General features: G+C 48.9%; 1 protein-coding gene across 1 annotated transcript in view; it reads right to left on the reverse strand.

The window, feature by feature from the left end:
• LOC142302676 (aldo-keto reductase family 1 member C1-like) overlaps window positions 1-11,363 on the reverse strand; it is a 47,538-nt gene extending 36,175 nt beyond the window's left edge. Inside the window, exons 1-2 of the mRNA XM_075343777.1 lie at window positions 11,316-11,363; window positions 1,215-1,397 (exon numbers count right to left, since the gene is read on the reverse strand). Coding sequence (XP_075199892.1) covers window positions 1,215-1,292 — 78 coding nt within the window. The 5' untranslated portion in view covers window positions 1,293-1,397; window positions 11,316-11,363. The remainder of the gene's footprint in view (window positions 1-1,214; window positions 1,398-11,315) is intronic.
• Between the last annotated feature and the right edge of the window lie 13,586 nt (window positions 11,364-24,949).

The raw sequence follows: 24,949 nt of genomic DNA on the forward strand, positions 1-24,949 counted from the left end.
CCCAGGGCCAGAGCCTGCGGGCAAAAAAAGGGCTCCTCTGGCAAATACACTGCTGGGGAGCGGGCTACCGGTGGGAAGCCATCGGAGCCGACAACACAACATAGGTGTAGGGAGAGACAGTCACCGCCAACCTACCAGGAGTGACCATCGCAGCCGGCTGCGGGACCCGTCCATCCAGCCGTTTGTTTTACCAGAGACTCTGTCTACATCATTGGCTGAGTGAGTACCATCGTGCCATCTGGCACCGCGCTGCCCTCCCGCGACCCTGCACCTCACCAAACCCCGCCATCCACCTTCCAGTCACCATCATCGGGCCCCGGGACCACCAAATCCCCCTACCCACGGAGGGAAGAGAAAAACATCTCGGCTGCTCCCTGTCATCGCTCCCGGGATCCCCATCTAGAGCAGCGGTGGTGTCCCAACCTCACCACAACCGTGGGTGGCGTCACGGACAACATCCCCAAACCAAACCATCCCCTTTTCACTCATGGGCGAGGAGCGCCGCTCGAGTCCCCGGATCCGGCCCACCGCTCGAGCCACCGAGCAGCAGTAGCAGCAGCGCCGGACCCGAGCGTGGTGAGCGCAGCGCGCCCTCCCCGCCCGCGACACCTCCATAACATAACCAACGAACAAAGAGATGGCGTGCCCCCATAACAGTACCAGCCAGAGTGCCTCCATAACAGTACCAGTCAGAAAGCCACCATAAGAGTAGCAGCCAGAGTTCCCCCATAACACTACCAGTCAGCCCCATAACAGTACCAGCCAGAGTGCAACCATACCAGTACTAGACAGAGTGCCACCATAACAGCTTCTATAAAGAAGTCAATATAAGGCTGTAAAAACACACAAACTAGTCAAGAAAAGGATATGTTAAGGAATCTCAAGAAGCTTGGAACTGTGACGTGGATACTCGTGAAATCCGTGCCATTAATTACTAAATTACTTTACGAGAACCCATCAAAGAGTAAAAAAACAGCATAAACATATCAAATTCTGTGTAGTCCTATAGTCCTAGTCCAAAGGAAGCAATGACAAGCTCCCGAGGAATAAGACAATCTACTGTAGCGGCAGACCCAATGGATATATATATGGGGGGAGGATACACAAATACTGTACATTCAGATCTGTCCTGCAGTGACATGGACAATTTCATTATCACCAGTAATTGAGGGATTAGCCATTTTCAAGTCTCTGTGACTTTCTACAATACTCACATAATCAGGAGAGTAGGTCCCGAATCCAAGAATCGGGATCTGGTTTCCATCATTCATTAAGAGTGAGTCTGCTGCCATTGTCGGAGGCCCGGAGAGCGATGTATGTGAGGGTGCCGTGTGCGTGATCTTGAGTTTTTCCCATAGCTGGAAAGGTAAAGTTGCTTTACTGGAGCCAGTTAGAATCTGAAATGTAAATGGGCTGCGTGTGACTTTTACCTGGTGATCGTTATCTGTTGAAAATGCAAAAATAATGGGATTCATGCAAAGAAAGCTAAACCAAACCACAGCTAAGATGGGGAGAGGTGTGAGATTCAGCTGCAAGCGGTGGCCCCATGGAGCCAGAACTGAAATTACTGCTGCAGTCACTTCTACATGTGAAGACGTGCTACTTTAAAAGCTAATACATAAAATAGAATAATTCAATTTGAGCTGATTCAGAAAACTCAAACAATAAATTCAACCAGTAAATAATAATAAAATCGATCTGAATCAAGTATCACCAAAAAAACATTTATTATGGTCTCAGTTTCTCCAGAAGCCAACCTATAACAAACGGAGAGGAGGGAAATCCTTAAAAATGGTAAGACTTATACTCACTTGACCATACACCGCCTCTGCCACCGCCACAGCTCAATGACATACCTGGCCCCATCAGGTGTCTCGTGAGGCCAGTCAAGAGCCTTGAAAAAAATGAAGCCCAAGGAAGATGCTGCGTAAGTAGTGTAGTGTAAGGACAATTGTGTGTCCAGGATGTGAGTACAATGTATTTTATTACTTTATTCCCTTCCCTGTTCCAAAAAGATGACAGCAAAATGGTCGTCAGCTGGCCATCATAGTGGATTTGGCTTGGACAGAATCTGATATTTTTGGGACTTATGATCACTTCCACCATCTCAGGGAGGACCTGTGATTATCGCTACCACCACCACCACCACGAGGACTTGTGATCATCTTTATTACTATTTCTGGGAAGATTTGGGATTATTGCCACCATGTTCAGGAGGACTTGTGACCATCTTCATCGCCTCTAGAAGAATCTGTTCTCTATTGCCTTTGGAAGAACCTCTGATCATCTATTCCATTTCCAGGAGGACCTATTATCTCTACCACCTCAGGAGGACTTGTTATCACTTACACCACCGGAGGAGGACCTGTAATCATTGTTACCACCTTCATGAGGACCTGTGACCATCATCATCACTTCTAGGAGGACCTGTGAAAATCTCCATCATCTCCAGGAGGGCCTGTGGTCATCAGTGATCCCCACTTTCAGGAGAATTTCTGATCATCTTCATCATTTCAGGATGACTTGGGTTCATCTCCACCACCTTTGGGAGAGACTGTGATCATCTCCAGCACCTCTGTAAAGAGGACCTGTGAACATCCCCTCTGCCTAAGGCCCCTTTCACACGTCAGTGATTCTGGTACGTTTGTGCTTTTTTTTAAACGTACCAGAATCACTGACATACGCAGACACATTATAATGAATGGGTCTGCTCACACGTCAGTGATTATTCACTGCACGTGTCTCCGTGCAGAGTACCCACGTGTGCGTGTTTGCCGCACGGAGACTATGTCCATTTTTTTCTGGCATCACTGATGTCCCACGGACCACGCAGTGGTGTGGTCCGTGAAACACGTGCCAGAAAAAAACGTGCATTTAAAATAATAAACATTTTTACTCACCCGGCTTCAGCCGCGCTCTCTGCAGCCCGTTCTCCCTGCTGCTTCTAAGCCGGCTGATTACTGTCGCGCATATTAATGATGCACGACACAGCCGACCCGGAAGCAGCTGCTGCAGGGGTCAGCTCCGGCCAGATGCTGCACCGCGGGAGCGATCAGCACCATGGAGAGCGGGAGTGGGCGCAGGTGAGTTGATTTCTAAAGGCAATCACGGGCCACGGAGAACGGAGCCCGGATTGCACTTAGACAACCCACGTGTGCCGTGATTCACGGCACACGCAGGGACATGTGCGTGTTTTACACGCCAGTGAAAAACGTCTGTGTTTTTCACTGACGTGTGAAACGGGCCTAAGGCCTGAAACACACATCCGTGAAACACGTGCGTGTGTGGTCCGTTTCCGTGTATACTGGAGACACGGCCAAACGTGCACCAATGTTATTGTATGATAAAAGCTCCACGTGCGTTTTTGATGCATGTCCGTTTGTCCGTGTCCGTGATCCGTACCTGTGTGCATTTTGCACGGAAGCATGTCCGTTTTCTGCACGCAACATGCAGCACGGACCCAATGAAAGTCAAAGGGTCTGTGCGCACGTCCGAGTGACACGGACGCATCTCTGTTTGCTCCCTGTACGTTTTGTGCTTTTTTCATGTGATGTCGGTCTTTTTTCTTTTTCTGTTTCGTTCTCTCCCTCAGTCCGTCGGTCGGTCTCTATGTCTGTCGGTCGGTCTCTCTGTCTTATCTGTCCCTCTCGCTGTCTGTCGGTCAGTTCCCCCCCCTCTCTCATACTTACCGTTGCCCGATCTCCGGCGCGGCGCTGCACGGCTGTTATAAAAACTCCGGCAGCTTTTACTATTTTGAAAAAGCCGGCCGCCCATTAATCAATCTCGTATTCCCAGCTTTACCCGCCCACCGGCGCCTGTGATTGGTTGCAGTCACACACGTCCACCACGCTGAGTGACAGCTGTGTCACTGCACCCAATCACAGCAGCCGGTGGGCGTGTCTATACTGTGCAGTAAAATAAATAAATAAATAATTAAAAAATCCGGCGTGCGGTACCCCCCCATTTTAATACCAACCAGATAAAGCCATACGGCTGAAGGCTGGTATTCTCAGGATGGGGAGCTCCACGTTATGGGGAGCCCCCCAGCCTAACAATATCAGTCAGCAGCCGTCCAGAATTGCCGCATACATTATATGCGACAGTTCTGGGACTGTACCCGGCTCTTCCCGATTTGCCCTGGTGCGTTGGCAAATCAGGGTAATAAGGAGTTATTGGCAGCCCATAGCTGCCAATAAGTCCTAGATTAATCATGTCAGGCGTCTCCCCAAGATACCTTCCATGATTAATCTGTGACAGTTAAAAAAACACACACACACCTGAAAAAATTAATTTATTAGAAATAAAAAACACTAACAAAGTCCCTCATCACCAATTTATTAACCCCGACAAAGCCCTCCATGTCCGGCGTAATCCACGGACCTCCAGCGTCGCTTCCAGCTCTGCTACATGCAGGTGACAGGAGCTGCAGAAGACACCGCCACTCCTGTCATGGATCCGCCTTAGCTGAGGACTCTGAGTGATGGCAGCGGAGCACCGTTGCACCGTCCCCGTTGGGACCACCAGTTTGAAAATTTTGAAAGAGAAAAATGAAAGTAATCAACCGAAGCCTCAGCTGATTGTCAACCGTGATTGGAACCGGCCGTTGCCGGCATTGTTGTCCCCTGGGGGGACCGCACGCCGGTTTTTTAAATTATTTATTTATTTCTATACTCCATAGTGACACGCCCACCGGCTGCTGTGATTGGGTGCAGTGAGACACCTGTCACTCAGCGTGGGGGCGTGTCTCACTGCAACCAATCATAGGTGCTGGTGGGGGGAGAAAGCAGGGAATACGAGATTGTTTAATGAGCGGCCGGCTTTTTCAAATTAGAAAAAGCCGCCGGAGCAGTGTGAACGCCATGCAGCGCCGGTGATCGGCGATCGGTGAGTATGAGAGAGGGGGGGGGGGGACACTTCAGTCACTCGGGGGATTAGCGGTCACCGGTGAATCCTTCACAGGTGACCGCTAATCAGTACACGGCACACAGACAGAGCCGCAGCATGACAATGAAGTCGGGTGAAGTTCACCCGAGTTCATTCTCATCCCGCTACTCTGTCTTCCGACATGTAGTTACGACATTTTGCATCGCACACGTACATTTCACACGGACAACACACACACATGTCAGTTATTTCACTCACGCACACACGGACATTCCACACGTACATACGGCTAGCATACGGGATACACACGCAGGCCACACATACCATAAAAACGGACCTAAAAAACGGAAAATGGACCCGAAAAACGGCCTAAAAGAGACTTCTGATTTTTGCCACCATCTCCAGGGGAACTTGTGATCATTTTTACCACCTCAGGAGGATTGGTGATCATAACCACCACATTCAGGAGGGCTAGGAAGACCTGTGACAATCTCCAGCACCACCAGGAGGACTTTCATTAATATGCACCCCCTTTGTAAAAACCTGTGATCATCTCCATCACTTTCAGGAGGACTTGTGATCACCTCAATCCATGAACTTTCTTCCAAGAGACATTGTTTATGGAGTCCAATTCTAGCTTTCAGGCCTCCACTTAGCCTTCTGCTTGGTTTAGCAAAAATAATAGTGTCCCAAAATGCAGACAGCGGACTTAACAGTATCAACACCATCAGTGAAATTGAACATCACCTTACTTCTGAAGAACCATTCCTGACAGCTTCTGTGATCACATCAATTTGAAAAGAAATGTTTTATGAGCACAAAAGTTGTGCAAAATGTACACTCGTTGGAGCAGGTGGGAAGCATTTGAGCAGTAGGATAGCTGCGGCTCTTCTATCCTGTTGCCCGTTCTGACCCTGCGGTAGCGATGTCTTCTCCTTTGCTGATGGTCTTGAATCACAGGTCTTCATGTTGCTGGCCATTTGTGGTATGACTGCCAGGACCCAACTACCACCATTTCCCCCCCCTAGAAAGACACGACACCGTTCTCTTATAAATTAAAAATACTTTTATTTGAATTTTCCATTTTTTTGGAGAGAGGCATGGGGAAAAACCACTCTCATCTTTTGGCATAAAATTTGGTCGCAGCTTTTTACCAGGCATTAACTTGCCAACATCACGGGGTTCAGGTAAATGTACCGCCTTCCGGCCGTCCGGCGCGGGTAATTCACCACCACTTTTCCTACCCCTTCCGCTGCTGCGACTTAAACACCGTAAACTCAATCAAAATAGGAAAAACAAAAGGGAGGGAGGGTGGGAAACAGGTCCGGGTTCTGCAGCAGAGAGGCCGGAAGCTGGGCAACACAGTGATATGTATCCAGGAGGCGGGGCTTAGGCCAGTCACACCACAGAAGGCGGGGGCGGCAGGTCAGTGTCTTTCCAGGGGGGAGACCTCTATTTAAACATGCATAGGGGCCAGCAGTCAGGGGGCAGCATCTCAAGTTTCTGGCTGCAGTGCCCCTCAGACTGCCAGGACCCAACTACCACCATTTTCCCCCCCTAGAAAGACACGACACCGTTCTCTTATAAATTAAAAATACTTTTATTTGAATTTTCCATTTTTTTGGAGAGAGGCATGGGGAAAAACCACTCTCATCTTTTGGCATAAAATTTGGTCGCAGCTTTTTACCAGGCATTAACTTGCCAACATCACGGGGTTCAGGTAAATGTACCGCCTTCCGGCCGGCCGGCGCGGGTAATTCACCACCACTTTTCCTACCCCTTCCGCCAAGGAGCAGCACAGCACCAGCAAGCTGCGACCCCCCCCAAAAACTAAAAAATACCTGAGCCGTCCCAGGCATTTCCGCAACCACCATATCCATAACATCATCATTTGGGATATACCCATCCAAGCTTAAGGACAGCCAAATATTGCCTTCCAGCTGGCGGTGCCAGACCAACAACTTTTTTTTTTTTTTCTTTTTAAACACTTTATTAACAGCACAACTTGGGTAGGCCCTGATTGACCATGCGCCAGGAGAGATCCTTATCACATTCTTCCATAGCTCCAAGCCCCCTGGGCCAGAGGGTTACCTTCGACCGGATCGTTGTAACACTCCGAACTAAAACAGGGAAACTTGTACTTCTCTGACCGGATAATGGTAAGAGGCCTAGCTAGACGGCCTTGGACCAGCTACTTGAAGCCTATGTGTATCACCAAGTCGGTTGGAGAAAAGAGAGCTCACGCAATCTTGATCGCCTCTGATAGACCCACAGCTGAGCCAAGCTCCGGCAACCTCTCCAATTACATCCACTGTAACCGGAACAAGGAACCGACCACCAAGGCGAAGATCCGCTCTCCTCACAGCCAATATATATGGAAGTAACCTCGGACCCAGTCACTAGGCCGACTTGGATCTGAAAGAAAAACAATGTCAGAACAGGAATTCTCGTAACCATCAAACACCTCTTCTCTCCAAGGAGGTACTGGCAAAACCCACAAACTTTTTTTTTTTTTTTAAAAAACAAATCACAATCATGTCATTTTACATTAGCCCTGTACGCTGTTCTGAATCTTCTTACATGACTAATAAAACCAGATTTCAAAAACCAACTCAGTCCTGACGTCCCTCTTAATGCATTTCAATTGCAGTCACCTAATCCACTGAAACTGTGCTCATGTATGCTGGCCCCTGAAGCCTTGGAACGCCCCAACTCTGGGAGAATACGTACCGGGTACCACGGCTGGCAAACACCAAAATAACGGGGAACCGTCACATTACCAACCAAAAATAGCCCACAAAATGTAGGCTAACTCCGTGACGCTAAACTGAAGGGCCGTCGTCGTGGGTAAAAACTAGTCCCATCACGCCCGCTCGCCTAAGAGACATAACCGACAACGTCGGGACACCCGCCGAGTGAGGGAAAAGATCCAAAACATCAAGGTATAGATTCGCAATGGGGCGAACGATCCAAACCCCACTTTTTTTTTTTTTTTTTTTGGAATAATCCATGGCTAGAAAAGAATAGACCTACTGTGATCCACTCGCTTGCCGCCAATCATCCAACCCTTAAATAACTTACACCCCACAAGACCCACATCGCTTCAGTAAAGTTCCACAATTTAAAAACGGGAAGACCGACCTCGTAACAGGTTGCTTGCAACCGAAAATGGTGCACGTTCGCTGAATACTACAGGATGTGTATTACTAAAGGGTGGCTTGGGAAATCGTCACGCACATCAGCCACCAAACACACCCGCTGCATAACGTACCATAGAACCGTCAGGTCAATGCAAAATGGGGGCCCGGATCATAAGCCTAACTTCACCGAACACCCCACCATCTAGCTGCGCACTCCCAGCCTTGATCCTGCTGGTGGGTGGAGTTACCAAAATACCTGGGATTGGGATTGCAATAGGGTGAGCGATACTAACCCGGAAACCAAATGCCTGTATTGACTTCAACCCTGTGTTGACCCATAAGCATTCCAAGCCACAAAAAACCTAAACAGCCTGATTACTTATTTGAGGAGGGGGCTGTAGTTGGTTAAGACTATTACCCACCGGCATCGTCGAACCACTGGTCATCCTCCTATTTCCCAGTCTACCCCCCCTTTTGTTCAGCTGAACCTAAATAGGGGGAAAGGCGCAATCAAAGTTAGGTTACCGGACCATGCCCGCCGGGCCCAGCATAGGGAACTCTTTTTTTTTTTTATATATATATAACTATATAAACACATTGTATTGCAAATAATCCCAAACAGCTGGCCCTGCAACGCCGGAAATAATCCACCTACAAATCTGTCTGTTCCTGCTCTTGAAATTATTATGGCACGGCACAATGGCTCAGTGGCCAGATGCAGCCCTGGGGTCCTGGGCCCAAATCCCACCCAGGACACCATCCGCAAGGAGCCTGCACGTTCTACCCGTGTCTGCGTGGGTCTCCTCCGGGCACTCCGGCCTCCTCCCACACCCCCAAAAACACACAGGTAGGGAATCCAGACCGTAAGCCCAAATGGGGACAGCGTCCACAACACATGCAAAGCACAGCAGAATATGTGAGCGCTATATAAAATAAAGGTTTCGTTTTTTTTTTTGTTTTTTTTTTTTAAAAAAATTGGCAATTGGCACTTGACGAGAAATTACACTACACCATCAGGTCCCCATTTAGGGGCGCCCATATCCTGGTTCCATGTTACGGAACACAAGTTAAAACTTACCGCTCCTGAAGTTGGACACATGTACCAAAAACCCGGGCCACCCAACACTGCCACTTAGTAATACCCTTGGTAGCCATGGTAAAGGCACATGGGAAAAACTAATGCTGTAGACACGACCTTACAAAGTTAAAGTATTCCCTGTGGGTTCCCAGAGATGGAGTGTAGAGCGTCCAGGTAACGGGTAATAGTGAATAAACCTGTCTCCATGTGGCCAAGCATTCCGAATAGAGGCAAATCCTATAAGAGGTGTGTGTTTTTTTTTTTTTGGTTTTTTTTTGTTTTTTTTTTTATATATATATATATATATATATATATATATATATATATATATATATAATACAATTGCTTCAAATAATATAGTTAGTCGGCACCCTCTATCGTATAATATTAGAATAATCTCCGTCTGGTAAAACATTGCATAGCCATTTGTCAGTTATATACCTGAGATCAAAAAATAAAATTGAGTATTTTTTTTTTTTTTTGAGGGGATATTCATGTGGACATAATTATGCAATTAAATAAAATATAAAGATGCAAATTTTGCACATCACTTGCTCACTTATGTCTGTCAAGATGAAGCACAAACCAGCAGCGAAAAGGTACCAAACCTGCAACTTTTCAGCTACAGCACTAAGTTATAATGGAGATCCCATTTTCATGCATAAATACCTGTTTGTATAAAGGACTGGCACAAGACTTTTTTTTTTTTTTTTTAAATTAAATAGGAAAGGGTTTTTTACAGTTAGAGCAGTCAGGTTGTGGAATGCCGACCACAGTATTCAGTAACAGCAGATACTACAACTGCCTTTAATATCAGGGTGTGAGATTTCCACAGTCCATCCACAGTGTTGGTCATACATAACTCAGTAGAAAGAATGTAGAATTAGGTGGGAATCCTGTTGCCTGGTGACATCACGTTACCCCTCCCCTGGGGCACTTATCCCACCCAAATTCCACATAGTGGTACTTACCAGAAGATGCAGGAAAAAGCAGACCCTACTTCTGGAAATTGCACGCCCGGTTCCAACGGCAACTCCGCTGTCCGGACCAATGTACCCAGATGCTGTTCGTCCCGCAGCGGGACCTCACCAGACTTAGTCTGAGGACGAGAATGCGTTTGCCACGCGGCGACCTCGACCATCCGCCGCAGTGGTGGGATCTATCTCTACCGATGTGACTTTTTTTTTTTTTTCTTTCTTCTTCCTCCATGACGATGCTCAAAGCCCTGATGCCCACGCCGATGCTATCGTGAGGCTGACTGACTACGGTCGCCGCAGCTACCCGCACCATGTTTTGACTACTACAATGGCCGGGGTACCTGCAAATGACCGCATAGCACGTTGTTCAATGTCATCCCAACCGCCGCCATCCCACGCCGGAACCCCGGGGGGGTGGTGTGGGGGGGGGGCGGTTTGTTCTGCCTACAGCCCCAGTGCATACAGTGTCACGATGGGGTATATGAGAAGATGTGGGGTGGTGGGGGGCCGGTACAGGGGAGCGGAGCTCATTACTCTAGCAGGTCAGCGCACCCACCGCTGCAGCGCTTCCAACTTGCCCCTGCAACAGGGACCGCACCAACCCACAGATCGCCCCCGTACCCCCCCCCCTTCCGGCAGTGGTAGGGCGGCGGGCGGGCGGCGCCGTAGAAAAAGCGCGCAAAGCGCTCCTTTTTAAATTTAACAGCAACTCAAACTAACCGGCGGGCGGGCAGTTCCCTCAGAACGCCGCTCGCCGGCACACATAACTTAAGCCTCAGCAGGGAGGGAGCCGCTCACAGCTAACAATGCCATGAGCAGCACGCTTCCCTCCCTGCTGAAAAGGGGGGGGGGGTGGTTTGGGCAGATTGACGGCGAGCACAAGCTGACCGGCGGGCGGGTAGTTCCCTCAGAACGCCGCTCGCCGGTACATGTCACTTGTGCCTCAGCATGGAGGGAGCCGCTCACAGCTAAAAGCGCCGTGAGCAGGACGCTTTCCTCCATGCTGATTTTAGGGGAGGATGGAGGGAGGGAGGGAGGTTTAGGATGGAGAGAGGGGGGGGAGGGGGGGAAGGGTGTTAAATAATGGCGAGCACAAGCGGACCAGCGGGCGGGTAGTTCCCTTAGAATGCCGCGCTCACCGGCACACATCGCTTGTGCCTCAGCAGAGAGGCAGCCGCTCACAGCTAACAGCGCTGTGAGCTGAAACGCTTACCTCCCTGCTGATAGCTCTCTTACCGCCTCCAGGAGCGGGTCCCTGTGTCCGGCTGCCCAAACAGGTCCGGGTTCTGCAGCAGAGAGGCCGGAAGCTGGGCAACACAGTGATATGTATCCAGGAGGCGGGGCTTAGGCCAGTCACACCACAGAAGGCGGGGGCGGCAGGTCAGTGTCTTTCCAGGGGGGAGACCTCTATTTAAACATGCATAGGGGCCAGCAGTCAGGGGGCAGCATCTCAAGTTTCTGGCTGCAGTGCCCCTCAATCTCTCTTTGGTCTCCCTGTTGAGGCAGGACTGCATTCGCTTGCGTGTCTCCGGAGAGCTGATGCATGCATGTGAAGGTTACTTGTACTCCCATACCTGCAAGTGCTGTCATTCCTCCAGAACTGGTTTTCTCCTTTCTTCCTTGGCTTTACTGCTGGTAGAGCAATTGAGGAGCATCGTCATCCTCTGAGAATTTGGAAGCATCAAATTTCTTTCCTTGCCCTATTACTCGAGATTGGAGAAACCTATCTACTGGTCTGACCCTGGACCATGACAATGCCTTGTTGAGAGACACCCTGTCTGGAAGAACTACTGGAGTGTTTCTTTTTTTTAAGATGGTTATAAAATTGGTGAGAAAGACTATTGGCCCATTTAATCAAGACCATAATTTTTCACACTAATTCTGATGCTGTGCCTTAAGGAATTAGGTGAGGCGCGAAGTGGTGTGCGAATCTATGTGCACCTCACCACAAAGTAAGACTTGTGGAGTTAGGAAAGTTTCTGCTCGTTATGAATTAGATGAATGGGGTCACCATTTCCCATCACGCCGCTGCTCCAAACACTTTGTCAAAGCTCGGTGAAAATTGTGTAAAAAAAGGAAAAAGTTATTGTGTCGCCCAGGGTTATGGGGTACTCGGCCCCGGGCAGTGTATAAAGGGGGAATGTCACTTTGGGGGTCGTTGCCCGGTTCCGTGCCCTGAGTCCTTTTTGAAAAGGGGAATATTTACAGGGGATTAGAATAATGTTCACACGTGACACCACTTTCGTTTTTGCAGCTATGTAGATGGAGCCGCCGCTGCACAATGTCCACTACTGGGGCTGGTGTTAATGGCAATCTGGATGTTAGATCCTCCGAAAGCAGGGTCAGGCCCCAGAGGAAAGGTGAAAGGACAAGTGTCGGAAGAAGGGAGCCCACACATGGGGTTCAGTGCAACTGGTTCTTTACTCACTTTCTGGTGGTAACTGGTCTCCCGAGGCCGACTGGTTTCACCTTCAGGTCCCCTTTCTCCCAGTGCCAGTGTAGTAATCTGGTGCCTTCTTTCCCTGCACCTGTCTCTGGTTGGTGGGTCCCCGTGGAGTACAGCAACTGGGGGTCCCCATCCGGTGGTTTTCCACTGCAGTCTGTATGACGGTAGCGTGAACCCTGTGGGGTTAGAGTCTCTGGTCCTGACTCCCTTTGCTACTGCGTCTCGGATTTTTAAAGTCAGTGAGGGCCTGGATGGTCCCCTCGTTGTGCAGGTGTTATCAGGCCTGCCTGGAGCTTCTGCCTGACCTAGGGTCCTGTACCCCGTTGGTGCGTAGTTCTGGGAGTATTCCACCGGCATTTACCCTCCTGGGCACTAGGTTACTTTTCACTCCAAGACAGTGCGTCCCCTCACGTCCACCTTCACTGTCTCAGCCCAACTGACTACTGTCCACAGTCTGCCCCTCCCACCTGGTCCACTAGTGGACTGGATTGGCTCCACCTCTAGGCGGCCATCCATTGGTCCGACCCTAGCCTTGTACCACTCTATGGGGGATTGTTGGGGAAAACTGGGATTTTGTGAAGTGTTTTTGTGTGACCAGCACTGGTCTTCTGGAGCCCTAGGGGGTAGGCCCTGCATCCTGGTGGGGATGCAAAACCTTGTAGCTCCCTGAAGGCTTCAGGGGCGCTACAATTACATTTTTGTACAAGAAATTGGCGCCTTTTACGTCAGAAAAATCTTTGATGAATCAGGGGCAATATTTTTCTCTTGGTCTGACAGATAGAAGTGAATATCATCAGCCTTCACTCTTATTGTATTATTTCCATCATGAACTTCTGGACTTGGTCGCACCCGTGTATTCCTTTACCAGAGTTATGGATTACATTAAAAAAATAAATCTGGTATCACGAGTAGGTAATTAAATCAGCAAATAGCCGAAAGCTCCAGGAAGAGCAAACGATCTGTGTATTTTTCCCAGTAGCCGAGGGCTGCTAATATATATGGGAGGATATAATTGCCCCTCAGGTAGACTACGTTTCGAGCATTGCATGGCACAACTGAAATGTAATATCTTCATGCCAAGTCTATCATAATCTGATATCAACACTGTCCACGAATATATCTGTTATCGGGGCACATAATCATTTCTATGGTTCCGAACGCCAAGGTTTTCAGCCTAGACATGTTTGGTGTGTCCGGGATGGTGAAGCTATGCTCAGACATATAGAAGTCGTATTATTCCACTAGAAGGTTCCTGTGGAAAAATATGGCCTAAATTAAAATTCTGTCCTGTACCCGTCTTTCCTTGCATATGTTGCGGGTGGGGGCCGCTTCTCTGGGCCCGCTCGGATCCGTATTCGCTGCTGCGGCTCGAGTGATGACCGGACCCGGGCTCTCACGGCCGTCCGTCCTCACAACCGTCGGAAAGGGGGTATTTACAGGGGATTTTGCCTAAATTAAAATTCTGTCCTGCACCCGTCTTTCCTTGCATACAATTAGCCATCCTCCTATAACCTGACCAGGAAGAGTGGCGACGGGTGAGGATGAAACTCTAATATCTCATCCACGAAAACTCACGGTCAGAATCAGGAGTCACATCGTGCATCGTAGAGCTGAGTGTCCAAAGTTATGTAGTAACTCCTCTGCCACAAGATATCACAGATTCTGTGTTTAACCCTTTTATTATTGACTTTTAGATATGTTTTTCCTTTTTTTATTTTATCTTTTTGTTACATACTTTGTAAGTACTGTATTTTTTTTTCGCATATTAAATTTAAAGTTTTATGTTTTTCCTAGTTAGGGCACCTTCTATCCTGCCCGGTTAGCTACAGCAACTTCTGCCCTGCCCGGCTAGCTACAACAACTTCTGCCCTGCCCAGCTAGCTACAACAACTTCTGCCCTGCCCGGCTAGCTACAACAACTTCTGCCCTGCCCGGCTAGCTACAACAGCCTCTGCCCTGTCCAGCTAGCTACAGCAAATTCTGTCCTGCCCGACTTGCTACAGCAACTTCTGTCCTTCCCGGCTAACTACAGGAAATTCTGCCCTGCCCGACTTGCTACAGCAACTTCTGTCCTGCCCGGCTAACTACAGCAACTTCTGCACTGTCCGACTAGCTACAGCAACTTCTGCCCAGCCCGACTAGTTACAGCAACTTCTGCCCTGCCCAGCTAGCTACAGCAACTTCTGCCCTGCCCAGCTAGCTACAGCAACTTCTGCCCTGACCGGCTAGCTACAGCAACTTCTGCACTGCCCGACTAGCTACAGCAACCTCTGCCCTGTCCAGCTAGCTACAGCAACTTCTGCCCTGCCCGGCTAGCTACAGCAACTTCTGCCCTGCCCGGCTAGCTACAGCAACTTCTGCCCTTCTCGGCTAGCTACAGCAACTTCTGCACTGCCCGACTAGCTACATTAACTTCTGCCCTGCCCGGCTAGCTACAGCAACCTCTGCCCTGCCCGGCTAGCTACAGCAACTTCTGCCCTGCCCGGCTAGCTACAGCTACTTCTGCCCTGCCTGGCTAACTACAGCAACTTCTGCCCTGCTCAGCTTCCACCACCAGGCTAACTCAACACCAGTCTAGGCACAGTCTACCACTTCGAGGCAACATTTAACAGGTTTTCCTAGCACTCCATGCGCTCACACCACATACTGTTCCTACTTTCTGCAAGCAGTTTCTTATACTGTATATCTGGGTGGCACGGTGGCTCAGTGGTTAGTACTGCAGTCTTGAGGTGGCTCAGTGGTTAGTACTGCAGTCTTGTGGTGGCTCAGTGGTTAGTACTGCAGTCTTGAGGTGGCTCAGTGGTTAGTACTGCAGTCTTGTGGTGGCTCAGTGGTTATCACTGCAGCCTTGTAGCACTGGGGTCCTGGGTTCAAATCCCACCAAGGACAACATCTGCAAGGAGTTTGTATGTTCTCCCCGTGTTTGCCTGGGTTTCCTCCCACACTCTAATGATTGATAGGGACCTTAGATTGTGAGCCCCAATGTATGTAAAGCGCTGTGGAATCAATTGCACTAAGCACATAAGCAGGGCCGTATTTACCATTAGGCACCCGTGGTCCGGTGCCTAGGGCGGCAGATTGTGAGGGGCGGCACCTTCTGGCAGCAAAAAAAAAAAAAAAAAAAAAAAATTTTTTTTTTTTTTTTTTTTACATTTTTTTTTGTGGCCGCCGAGCACAGGGAGCTGATTGACCCCGGAACTGCCGGCGCCTGCACTTCCGGGGTCACGGGCGCGCGCCAATCAGCTCCTTCCTCTGTGCTGCGTCCACTGCTGTGTGGACGTCACATGCATGCAGAGCTCACAGCAGGACGCCGCGGAGGACGCCGTGATGGAAGCCGGTGTCAGAAGAGGATACTCACGTGAGCCAGGAAGATGGCGGCGGGCACTGGAGCAGGTAAGTGGATTCATAAGGAGCGTGGGAGTGTCTCTAATGCAGACCAGAGATCTGCGCATGCGGGGGGGGGGAGGCGGCAAAGGCTGATACTGGAGGGAGGCAGAGGCTGAGACTGGGGGGAGGCTGGAGGGAGGCAGAGGCTGAGACTGGGGGGAGGCTGGAGGGAGGCAGAGGCTGAGACTGGGGGGAGGCTGGAGGGAGGCAGAGGCTGAGACTGGAGGGAGGCAGAGGCTGAGACTGGGGGGAGGCTGGAGGGAGGCAGAGACTGTGGGGAGGCTGGAGGGAGGCAGAGGCTGAGACTGGGGGGAGGCTGGAGGGAGGCAGAGGCAGAGACTGGGGGGAGGCTGGAGGGAAGCAGAGGCTGAGACTGGGGGGAGGCTGGAGGGAAGCAGAGGCTGAGACTGGGGGGAGGCTGGAGGGAGGCAGAGGCTGAGACTGGGGGGAGGCTGGAGGGAGGCAGAGGCAGAGACTGGGGGGAGGCTGGAGGGAGGCAGAGGCAGAGACTGGGGGGAGGCTGGAGGGAGGCAGAGGCAGAGACTGGGGGGAGTCTGGAGGGAGGCAGAGGCTGAGACTGGGGGGAGGCTGGAGGGAGGCAGAGGCTGAGACTGGGGGGAGGCTGGAGGGAGGCAGAGGCTGAGACTGGGGGGAGGCTGGAGGGAGGCAGAGGCTGAGACTGGGGGGAGGCTGGAGGGAGGCAGAGGCAGAGACTGGGGGAGGCTGGAGGGAGGCAGAGGCTGAGACTGGGGGGAGGCTGGAGGGAGGCAGAGGCAGAGACTGGGGGGAGGCTGGAGGGAGGCAGAGGCTGAGACTGGGGGGAGGCTGGAGGGAGGCAGAGGCTGAGACTGGGGGGAGGCTGGAGAGAGGCAGAGGCTGAGACTGGGGGGAGGCTGGAGGGAGGCAGAGGCAGAGACTGGGGGGAGGCTGGAGGGAGGCAGAGGCAGAGACTGGGGGGAGGCTGGAGGGAGGCAGAGGCAGAGACTGGGGGGAGGCTGGAGGGAGGCAGAGGCTGAGACTGGGGGGAGGCTGGAGGGAGGCTGAGGCAGAGACTGGGGGGAGGCTGGAGGGAGGCAGAGGCAGAGACTGGGGGGAGGCTGGAGGGAGGCAGAGGCAGAGACTGGGGGGAGTCTGGAGGGAGGCAGAGGCAGAGATTGGGGGGAGTCTGGAGGGAGGCAGAGGCTGAGACTTGGGGGAGGCTGGAGGGAGGCAGAGGCTGGGACTGGGGGGAGGCTGGAGGGAGGCTGAGGCAGAGACTGGGGTGAGGCTGGAGGGAGGCTGAGACTGGGGTGAGGCTGGAGGGAGGCTGAGACTGGAGGGAGGCTGAGACTGGAGGGAGGCTGGAGGGAGGCTGAGACTGGGGGGAGGCTGGAGGGAGGCTGAGACTGGGGGGAGGCTGGAGGGAGACTGAGGCTGAGACTGGGGGGAGGCTGGAGGGAGGCTGAGGCTGAGACTGGAGGGAGGCTGAGGCTGAGACTTGAGGGAGGCTGAGGCTGAGACTGGAGGGAGGCTGGAGGGAGGCTGAGGCGGAGACTGGGGCAGGCTGAGGCTGGGGAGAGGCAAAGGCTGAGACTGGGGGAGAGAGGCTGATGCTGAGGGAAGATAGAGGCTGATGCTGGGGGAGAGAGGCTGATGCTGGGGGAGTGGGAGAGAGGGGCTAATGCTAGAGACAGAGGACAAGGGATGAGGGATAGTGCAATGACAAAATCGATTGAGTGGGGGGAGTGTAAGGACTCAGAATAAGAGGGGGCAGCATTGGGAGCTCATTGTGAAGAAGGGGCAGCATGTGTGGGATCAGTATGGAGTGGAGAAATGTAGGGGAGTCAATATCAAGAGTGGGGTAGTGTGTGGGGGGGGTCTCAGCATAAGCGTTAGTGTGGTGGTCTTAGCATGAGTGGGGCAACATGAAGGTCTCATTATGGAAAAGAGGAAGGCAGCATTAGGAGCTCATGGAGAGGGACAGCATGCATGGGACATTGTGAGGAGGGAGCAGCATGCATGGGACATTGTGAAGAGGGGGCAGCATGCATGGGACATTGTGAGGAGAGAGCAGCATGCATGGGATATTGTGAGGAGGGGGAAGCATGCATGGGACACTGAGGAGGGGGCAGCATGCATGGGACATTGTGAGGAGGGGGCAGCATGCATGGGACATTGTGAGGAGGGGGCAGCATGCATGGGACATTGTGAGGAGGGAGCAGCATGCATGGGACATTGTGAAGAGGGGGCAGCATGCATGGGACATTGTGAGGAGAGAGCAGCATGCATGGGACATTGTGAGGAGGGGGCAGCCTGCAAGGGACATTGTGAGGAGGGGGCAGCATGCATGGGACATTGTGAGGCGGGAGCAGCATGCATGAGACATTGTGAGGAGGGAGCAGCATGCATGGGACATTGTGACGAGGGAGCAGCATGCATGGGACATTGTGAGGAGGGGGCAGCATGCATGGGACATTGTGAGGAGGGGGCAGCATGCATGGGACATTGTGAGGAGGGGGCAGCATGCATGGGACATTGTGAGGAGGGGGCAGCATGCATGGGACATTGTCCTCACATCATGCTGCTCTCTCCTCACAATGTACAGATCATATTTCATAATCGAGGAAGGTGTGGTGGATATACAGTAGTTTATAAGGGAGGGCAGAATGGTGTTTTAGTTTATTAGGGGCAGTGTGACAGTCACAGTATATAAGTGGGGACGGTGTGGTGGGAATATTTTATACTCATGCTATGTTTTGATGTGCCTGTGGTGATTCCCATTGGGGGGGTTAGTTTCTTATTGATACTTTTTAAAGTGTGCTACAGAGTAGATCTGCCTTAAACAGATGTCGTGTGCGAAAACTCAGTTTTACGTTGTCACTAAGGGGCGCGACCACTTAAAGTGCCTAGGGCAGCATGAAGGCAAAATACAGCCCTGCACATAAGGGAATTAATATTATTATTCTATTATTAATATCTTGCTGCAGTAGAGCCATCTAGTGGCCATGTATAGGAACACAACAAGCCATATGATGCTAATATTTTTCTGCTGAAAAATCCTAGATCCTGACATTGGCTGACAGCACAATAGTTTTGGGGACACAAGGGAAACCTGCACAATATCTGGCAATGGGTTTAAGGTTATTGCTAATATGGCCCATAGTACCCAGAGTAGCTGTCACGCCTTGGACCCTTGTGATGGACAGTACTTTAAAACATGGAACCCCATTTCCCATTTTTCCTAATAATCTGAGCTTAAACATTATAGTGCCATATACATCAACATACAGTCATATGAAAAAGTTTGGGCACCCCTATTAATGGTAACCTTTTTTCTTTATAACAATTTGGGTTTTTGCTATTTCAGTGTCATATATCTAATAACTGATGGACTGAGTAATATTTCTGGATTGAAATGAGGTTTATTGTACTAACAGAAAATGTGCAATCTGCATTTAAACTAAATTTGACCGGTGCATAAGTATGGGCACCTCAACATAAAAGTGACATTAATATTTTGTAGATCCTCCTTTTGCAGAAATCACAGCCTCTAGTCGCTTCCTGTAGCTTTTAATGAGTTCCTGGATCCTGGATGAAGGTAGATTTGACCATTCCTGTTTACAAAACAATTCCAGTTCAGTTAGGTTTGATGGTCGCCGAGCATGGACAGCCGCTTCACATCATCCCACAGATTTTCAATGATATTCAGGTCTGGGGACTGGGATGGCCATTCCAGAACATTGTAATTGTTCCTCTGCATGAATGCCTGAGTAGATTTGGAGCGGTGCTTTGGATCATTGTCTTGCTGAAATATCCATCCCCTGCGTAACTTCAACTTCGTCACTGATTCTTGCACATTATTGTCAAGAATCTGCTGATACTGAGTTGAATCCATGCGACCCTCAACTTTAACAAGATTCCCGGTGCCGGCATTGGCCACACAGCCCCAAAGCATGATGGAACCTCCACCAAATGTTACTGTGGGTAGCAAGTGCTTTTCTTGGAATGCCGTGTGTTTTTGCCTCCATGCATAACGCCTTTTTGTATGACCAAACAACTCAATCTTTGTTTCATCAGTCCACAGGACCTTCTTCCAAAATGTAACTGGCTTGTCCAAATGTGCTGTTGCATACCTCAGGCGACTCTGTTTGTGGCGTGCTTGCAGAAACGGCTTCTTTCGCATCACTCTCCCATACAGCTTCTCCTTGTGCAACGTGCGCTGTATTGTTGACCGATGCACAGTGACACCATCTGCAGCAAGATGATGCTGCAGGTCTTTGGAGGTGGTCTGTGGATTGTCCTTGACTGTTCTCACCATTCTTCTTCTCTGCGTTTCTGATATTTTTCTTGGCCTGTCACTTCTGGGCTTAACAAGAACTGTACCTGTGTTCATCCATTTCCTTACTATGTTCCTCACAGTAGAAACTGACAGTTTAAATCTCTGAGACAGCTTTTTGTGCCTTCCCCTGAACAACTACGTTGAATAATCTTTGTTTTCAGATCATTTGAGAGTTGTTTTGAGGAGCCCATGATGCCACTCGTCATAGGAGATTCAAATAGGAGAACAACTTGCAAGTGGCCACCTTAAATACCTTTTCTCATGATTGGATACACCTGCCTATGAAGTGCAAAGCTCAATGAGGTTACAAAACCAATTTAGTGCTTTAGTAAGTCAGTAACAAGTAGTTAGAAGGGTTCAAATCAAGAAATTGATAAGGGTGCCCATACTTATGCACCTGTCAAAATTTGTTTAAATGAGGATTGCACATTTTCTGTTAGTACAATAAACCTCATTTCAATCCAGAAATATTACGGAGTCCATCAGTTATTAGATATATGAGACTGAAATAGCAAAAACCCAAATTGTTATAAAGAAAAAAGGTTAACATTAATAGGGGTGCCCAAACTTTTTCATATGACTGTAATACCACCATGTATAGCCAATATAGTATGGCATAATACCACCCTAGTGTCTAAGTAATATACAACATCTATATAATGTTCCTTACACTGCATGTGTAATATCATCATATAGTGCACGTATGATACAATTCATTTTCCAAATACTACCGTCCCACCGTATGGTGCTTATAGATTACCTTTGGTCTCCATTAGGAGAGAAAGTGCCCACCTAGAATACAGCCATGACATTACTACATGTACTGATCTAACCCTATAATATCAAGCAAGGAAACTTTCACCCAGAAGGGCTTAAACTTTTTGTAGAGCAATCTGTAAGTAAATGCCAGAGTGTTAAAAATGCCTTGAGACATGACTAAGGATATAAGTCAAACTGGACATTCATCACTGTACTGGTGAAATGGGGGTGTAATGTACTGGATGGATTGGTGAGACTGTGCATGAGGAAAGCTGGGTGCTGAGGACAAGATGAATAAAAGAACATAGGAAAGCTGGGTGCTGATAGAGGAATTTCGGATCATGGGAAACCTGGGTGCTGAGGGAAAGAGCCAAGTGTCAGCGTCACTATCCCGTGCCCCAAGTGTCAGTGTCACTATCCCGTGCCCCAAGTGTCAGCATCACTATCCCGTGCCCCAAGTGTCAGCGTCACTATCCCGTGCCCCAAGTGTCAGCCTCACTATCCTGTGCCCCAAGTGTCAGCCTCACTATCCCGTGCCCCAAGTGTCAGCCTCACTATCCCGTGCCCCAAGTGCCAGCCTCACTATCCTGTGCCCCAAGTGTCAGCGTCACTATCCCGTGCCCCAAGTGTCAGCATCACTATCCCGTGCCCCAAGTGTCAGCGTCACTATCCCGTGCCCCAAGTGTCAGCGTCACTATCCCGTGCCCCGAGTGTCAGCATCACTATCCCGTGCCCCGAGTGTCAGCATCACTATCCCGTGCCCCAAGTGTCAGTGTCATTATCCTGAAAGCCGAGTGTCGATGTATGGTGGGGAGGCTCAGGTCCAAACTTTACACCAGGGCCCATCAAACTCTAGTTATGCCACTGGTAGAGAGTGCCTAACTGGCGCTGACTATGTAGAGGGCAGCAGTCAAGATCAGGTTGTCATCGGCTGCTGCACTCTGCATAGGCAGTAACCAAGATATCAAAGCTCTCGGAAAAAAAGAAGAAAGCTTCGTGTTCTCAGTTGCTGCCTATTGTTACTCACATGTCCCGACTACAGTGGCATGCCTTGCTGCTTACTGCTCATATGGCCCTCTCTCCCTGTACTATCATGTGTGGTGTCACTCTGGTAAGTCGGCAGACATCTTTATTGTTATAATTCAATGCCTTGTGAGGATTTCTGAAGCAGCCATGAGTTGCCTTAGTAAACAGGAAAATATAGCATCTTTCTTCTAGCAATTGCTTTTTTAGGTGTTAGCCTCATCTTTCTTGAGCCTTTGTTCCAGCTAGGTGACTAAATATCCTCCCTGTGACTCCTACCTGCTTTCCAGCATCCAACTACTACTTTATAGCTCAGTCCAGTCAATCCTGTCCTTATTGCTTTCTTAGTTCTGCTGAAACAAGCTACAAGTTTCAAACTAATTCCTGCTATCAAGGCTTTGCTTGATAATCCTAATCTACTCTCTGATAGTCCTGTGGTTAACTGTCTCCCTGCTGCAAGTTCCTGATTGTATATACATCTTTTGAGTCCTGTGGTTAACTGTATCCCTGCTGCAGGTTTCTGATAGTATATACATCTTTTGAGTCCTGTGGTTAACTGTATCCCTGCTGCAAGTATATATTTTTCTCTGCTGCTCCAATATATAACTGCCCTCCAGCTTCATTTACTGCTTTTTTATAAGTTACAAATTCATTTTTACTATCAAATTACATGTCTCAAATATATCTCTGCTAATCCCTCTGTAAATCCCTTAATTGGCTCCTAATTCAAGAACATATCCAGTTCAAACCACTAACATTGACCTACAAAGCCATCCATAAACTGCCTCCTCCATACATCTTCAAAATAATCTCCTGATAATATCCAATACGCAATCTATGGGCCTCCCTAGTCCTTCTTCACTCTTCCACACTTATATGTTCCTCACCAAATTGCTCCAAGACTTCTCCCGAGTATCCCTCATTCTCTGGAATTCTGTGCCCCATTCTATTATCCGCTAGGCTTGGAATTTTCAGAGGAAACGTTAAAACCCATCTCTTCAAGAAGGCTTACAGACTGCAATGTGCACACTGCCACCTCACCACCACCAAGAGCTGCTGAAAACCCTTTAATACTCTCCCCTCAGTATCTGTTTGTCATTGTTAGCTTATTCTCTGAAAATTATATTTTGTATGTAACTCCTTCTCATGTATAGCACCAGGGACTCAATGGTACTCTATACATAATAATAATAATAACAATCCTGTGGTTAACCATATCCCTGTTTCACGTTCCTGATTGTATAAACATCTGCTAGTCCTGTGGTTAACTGTATAACTGCTGAAAGTTCCTGATTGCATATTTTTCTCTGCTGCTCTCATATATAACTGCCCTTCAGCTTCATCTACAGTTTTTCTATAAGTTACGAACTAATTTTTCCTATCAATTGCATTTATATCTCTGCTAATCCTTTGGCAAATCCCATAATTGGCTCCCAACTACCCAGCATATACAATTCAAACCACTAACATTGACCTGCAAGCCGTCCATAATCTGCCTCTTCCATACATCTCCCAAATATTCTCCTGATATTTTTCAATACGTAATCTCCGCTCTTCCCCAGGCTTTCTTCACTTTTATACTCCTTACACTTATTGCCTCCAAGACTTCGCTCAAGTATCTCCCGTCCTCTGGAATTTTATGCACATTCCGATTAACTGCTACACTTGGAACTTTCAGAAAGAACTTAAAAACCCATCTCTTCAAGAAAACTTACAACCTGCAAGGCACCCGATGCCACATCACCAGGAGCTCCCGAAAAACCCCTAATCCTTTCCCCTCTGCACCAGTTTTTCATTGCTAGCTCATTCACTGAAATTTGTATTTTGTATATAACCCATTCTCATGTACAGCACCATGGAGTCAATGGTATTTATAATACTTTATAAATAATAATAATAACAACAGCAATCCTGTGGTTAACCCTATCCCTGCTGCAAGCTCCGGATCTCTGCTAGTCCTGTGGTTAACTTTGTCCCTACTGCAAGTTCCTGATTGTATAAACGTCTCTGCTAGTCCTATGGTTAACTGTGTCCCTACTGCATGTTCCTGATTGTATAAATGTCTCTGATAGTCCTGTGATTAACCATGGCCCTACTGCAAGTTCCTGATTGCATATGTTTCCCTGCTGTTCCTGTATATAACTGCCCTCCAGCTTCATGGTGGGAAGGATGCAATGAGTGGTAATGGTCCATGAATTGGGCAACACAAAATCCTTGTTTTGCTGGATACTCCTGCTCTGCGGCCATGGTGGTATACCTTTGATGCAGCTCTGGAAGGATAATTTGACATGCTATTTGCCATTATGACAGTGTAGTAATTACACTTTTTGTAAATGCAGTTCACAGACTCAGCCACCAGGTGGCGATGTTTGCCATTATGATGCTTTTTTAACGTCTACAGTGGTCATGATTGAGGCGTAATATATTTATATTCCCCCAAAATGAATAAGGTAAAACAATAGTAGATAGTGGGACCTGGGGGCAGTTTTAGTTTATTGCTGCTATTTTCTCACATTAAAGAATATATACTAAGATTGCAATATATTCTCACTCTCCATATGACAAATGCATCATCATATACCCAATATACAATATTTTAAAGAGGACATTGCTCTTTAATAAGGAAAATAACACCCCCTGCTGAAATCCTCTGTGCTGCTGGAGGCTTTTCACTTGTCTCCATTTACCTCATAAGCTTATAATGACATTATCATAAGGCCCTATCCTCACATGCCACTGCCCCTAATAAAATCAGAAGACCTCTCCTTAAATCCTCTGTGCTGCTGGGGAAAACTAATACTTCTAATAACTCTACGACCTCCGGATTGTCTCCTCTCGATTCTGGAAGTTATTACAGAGAGATCAGCACATTCTTATCTCCGCAGGTGCCGCCCTCATATCTCTGCTCATATAGATGAAATGTATAAGATAAGGAGA

The sequence above is a fragment of the Anomaloglossus baeobatrachus genome, chromosome 4 (genome assembly GCF_048569485.1).
Source record: "Anomaloglossus baeobatrachus isolate aAnoBae1 chromosome 4, aAnoBae1.hap1, whole genome shotgun sequence".
Classification (NCBI taxonomy): domain Eukaryota; kingdom Metazoa; phylum Chordata; class Amphibia; order Anura; family Aromobatidae; genus Anomaloglossus; species Anomaloglossus baeobatrachus.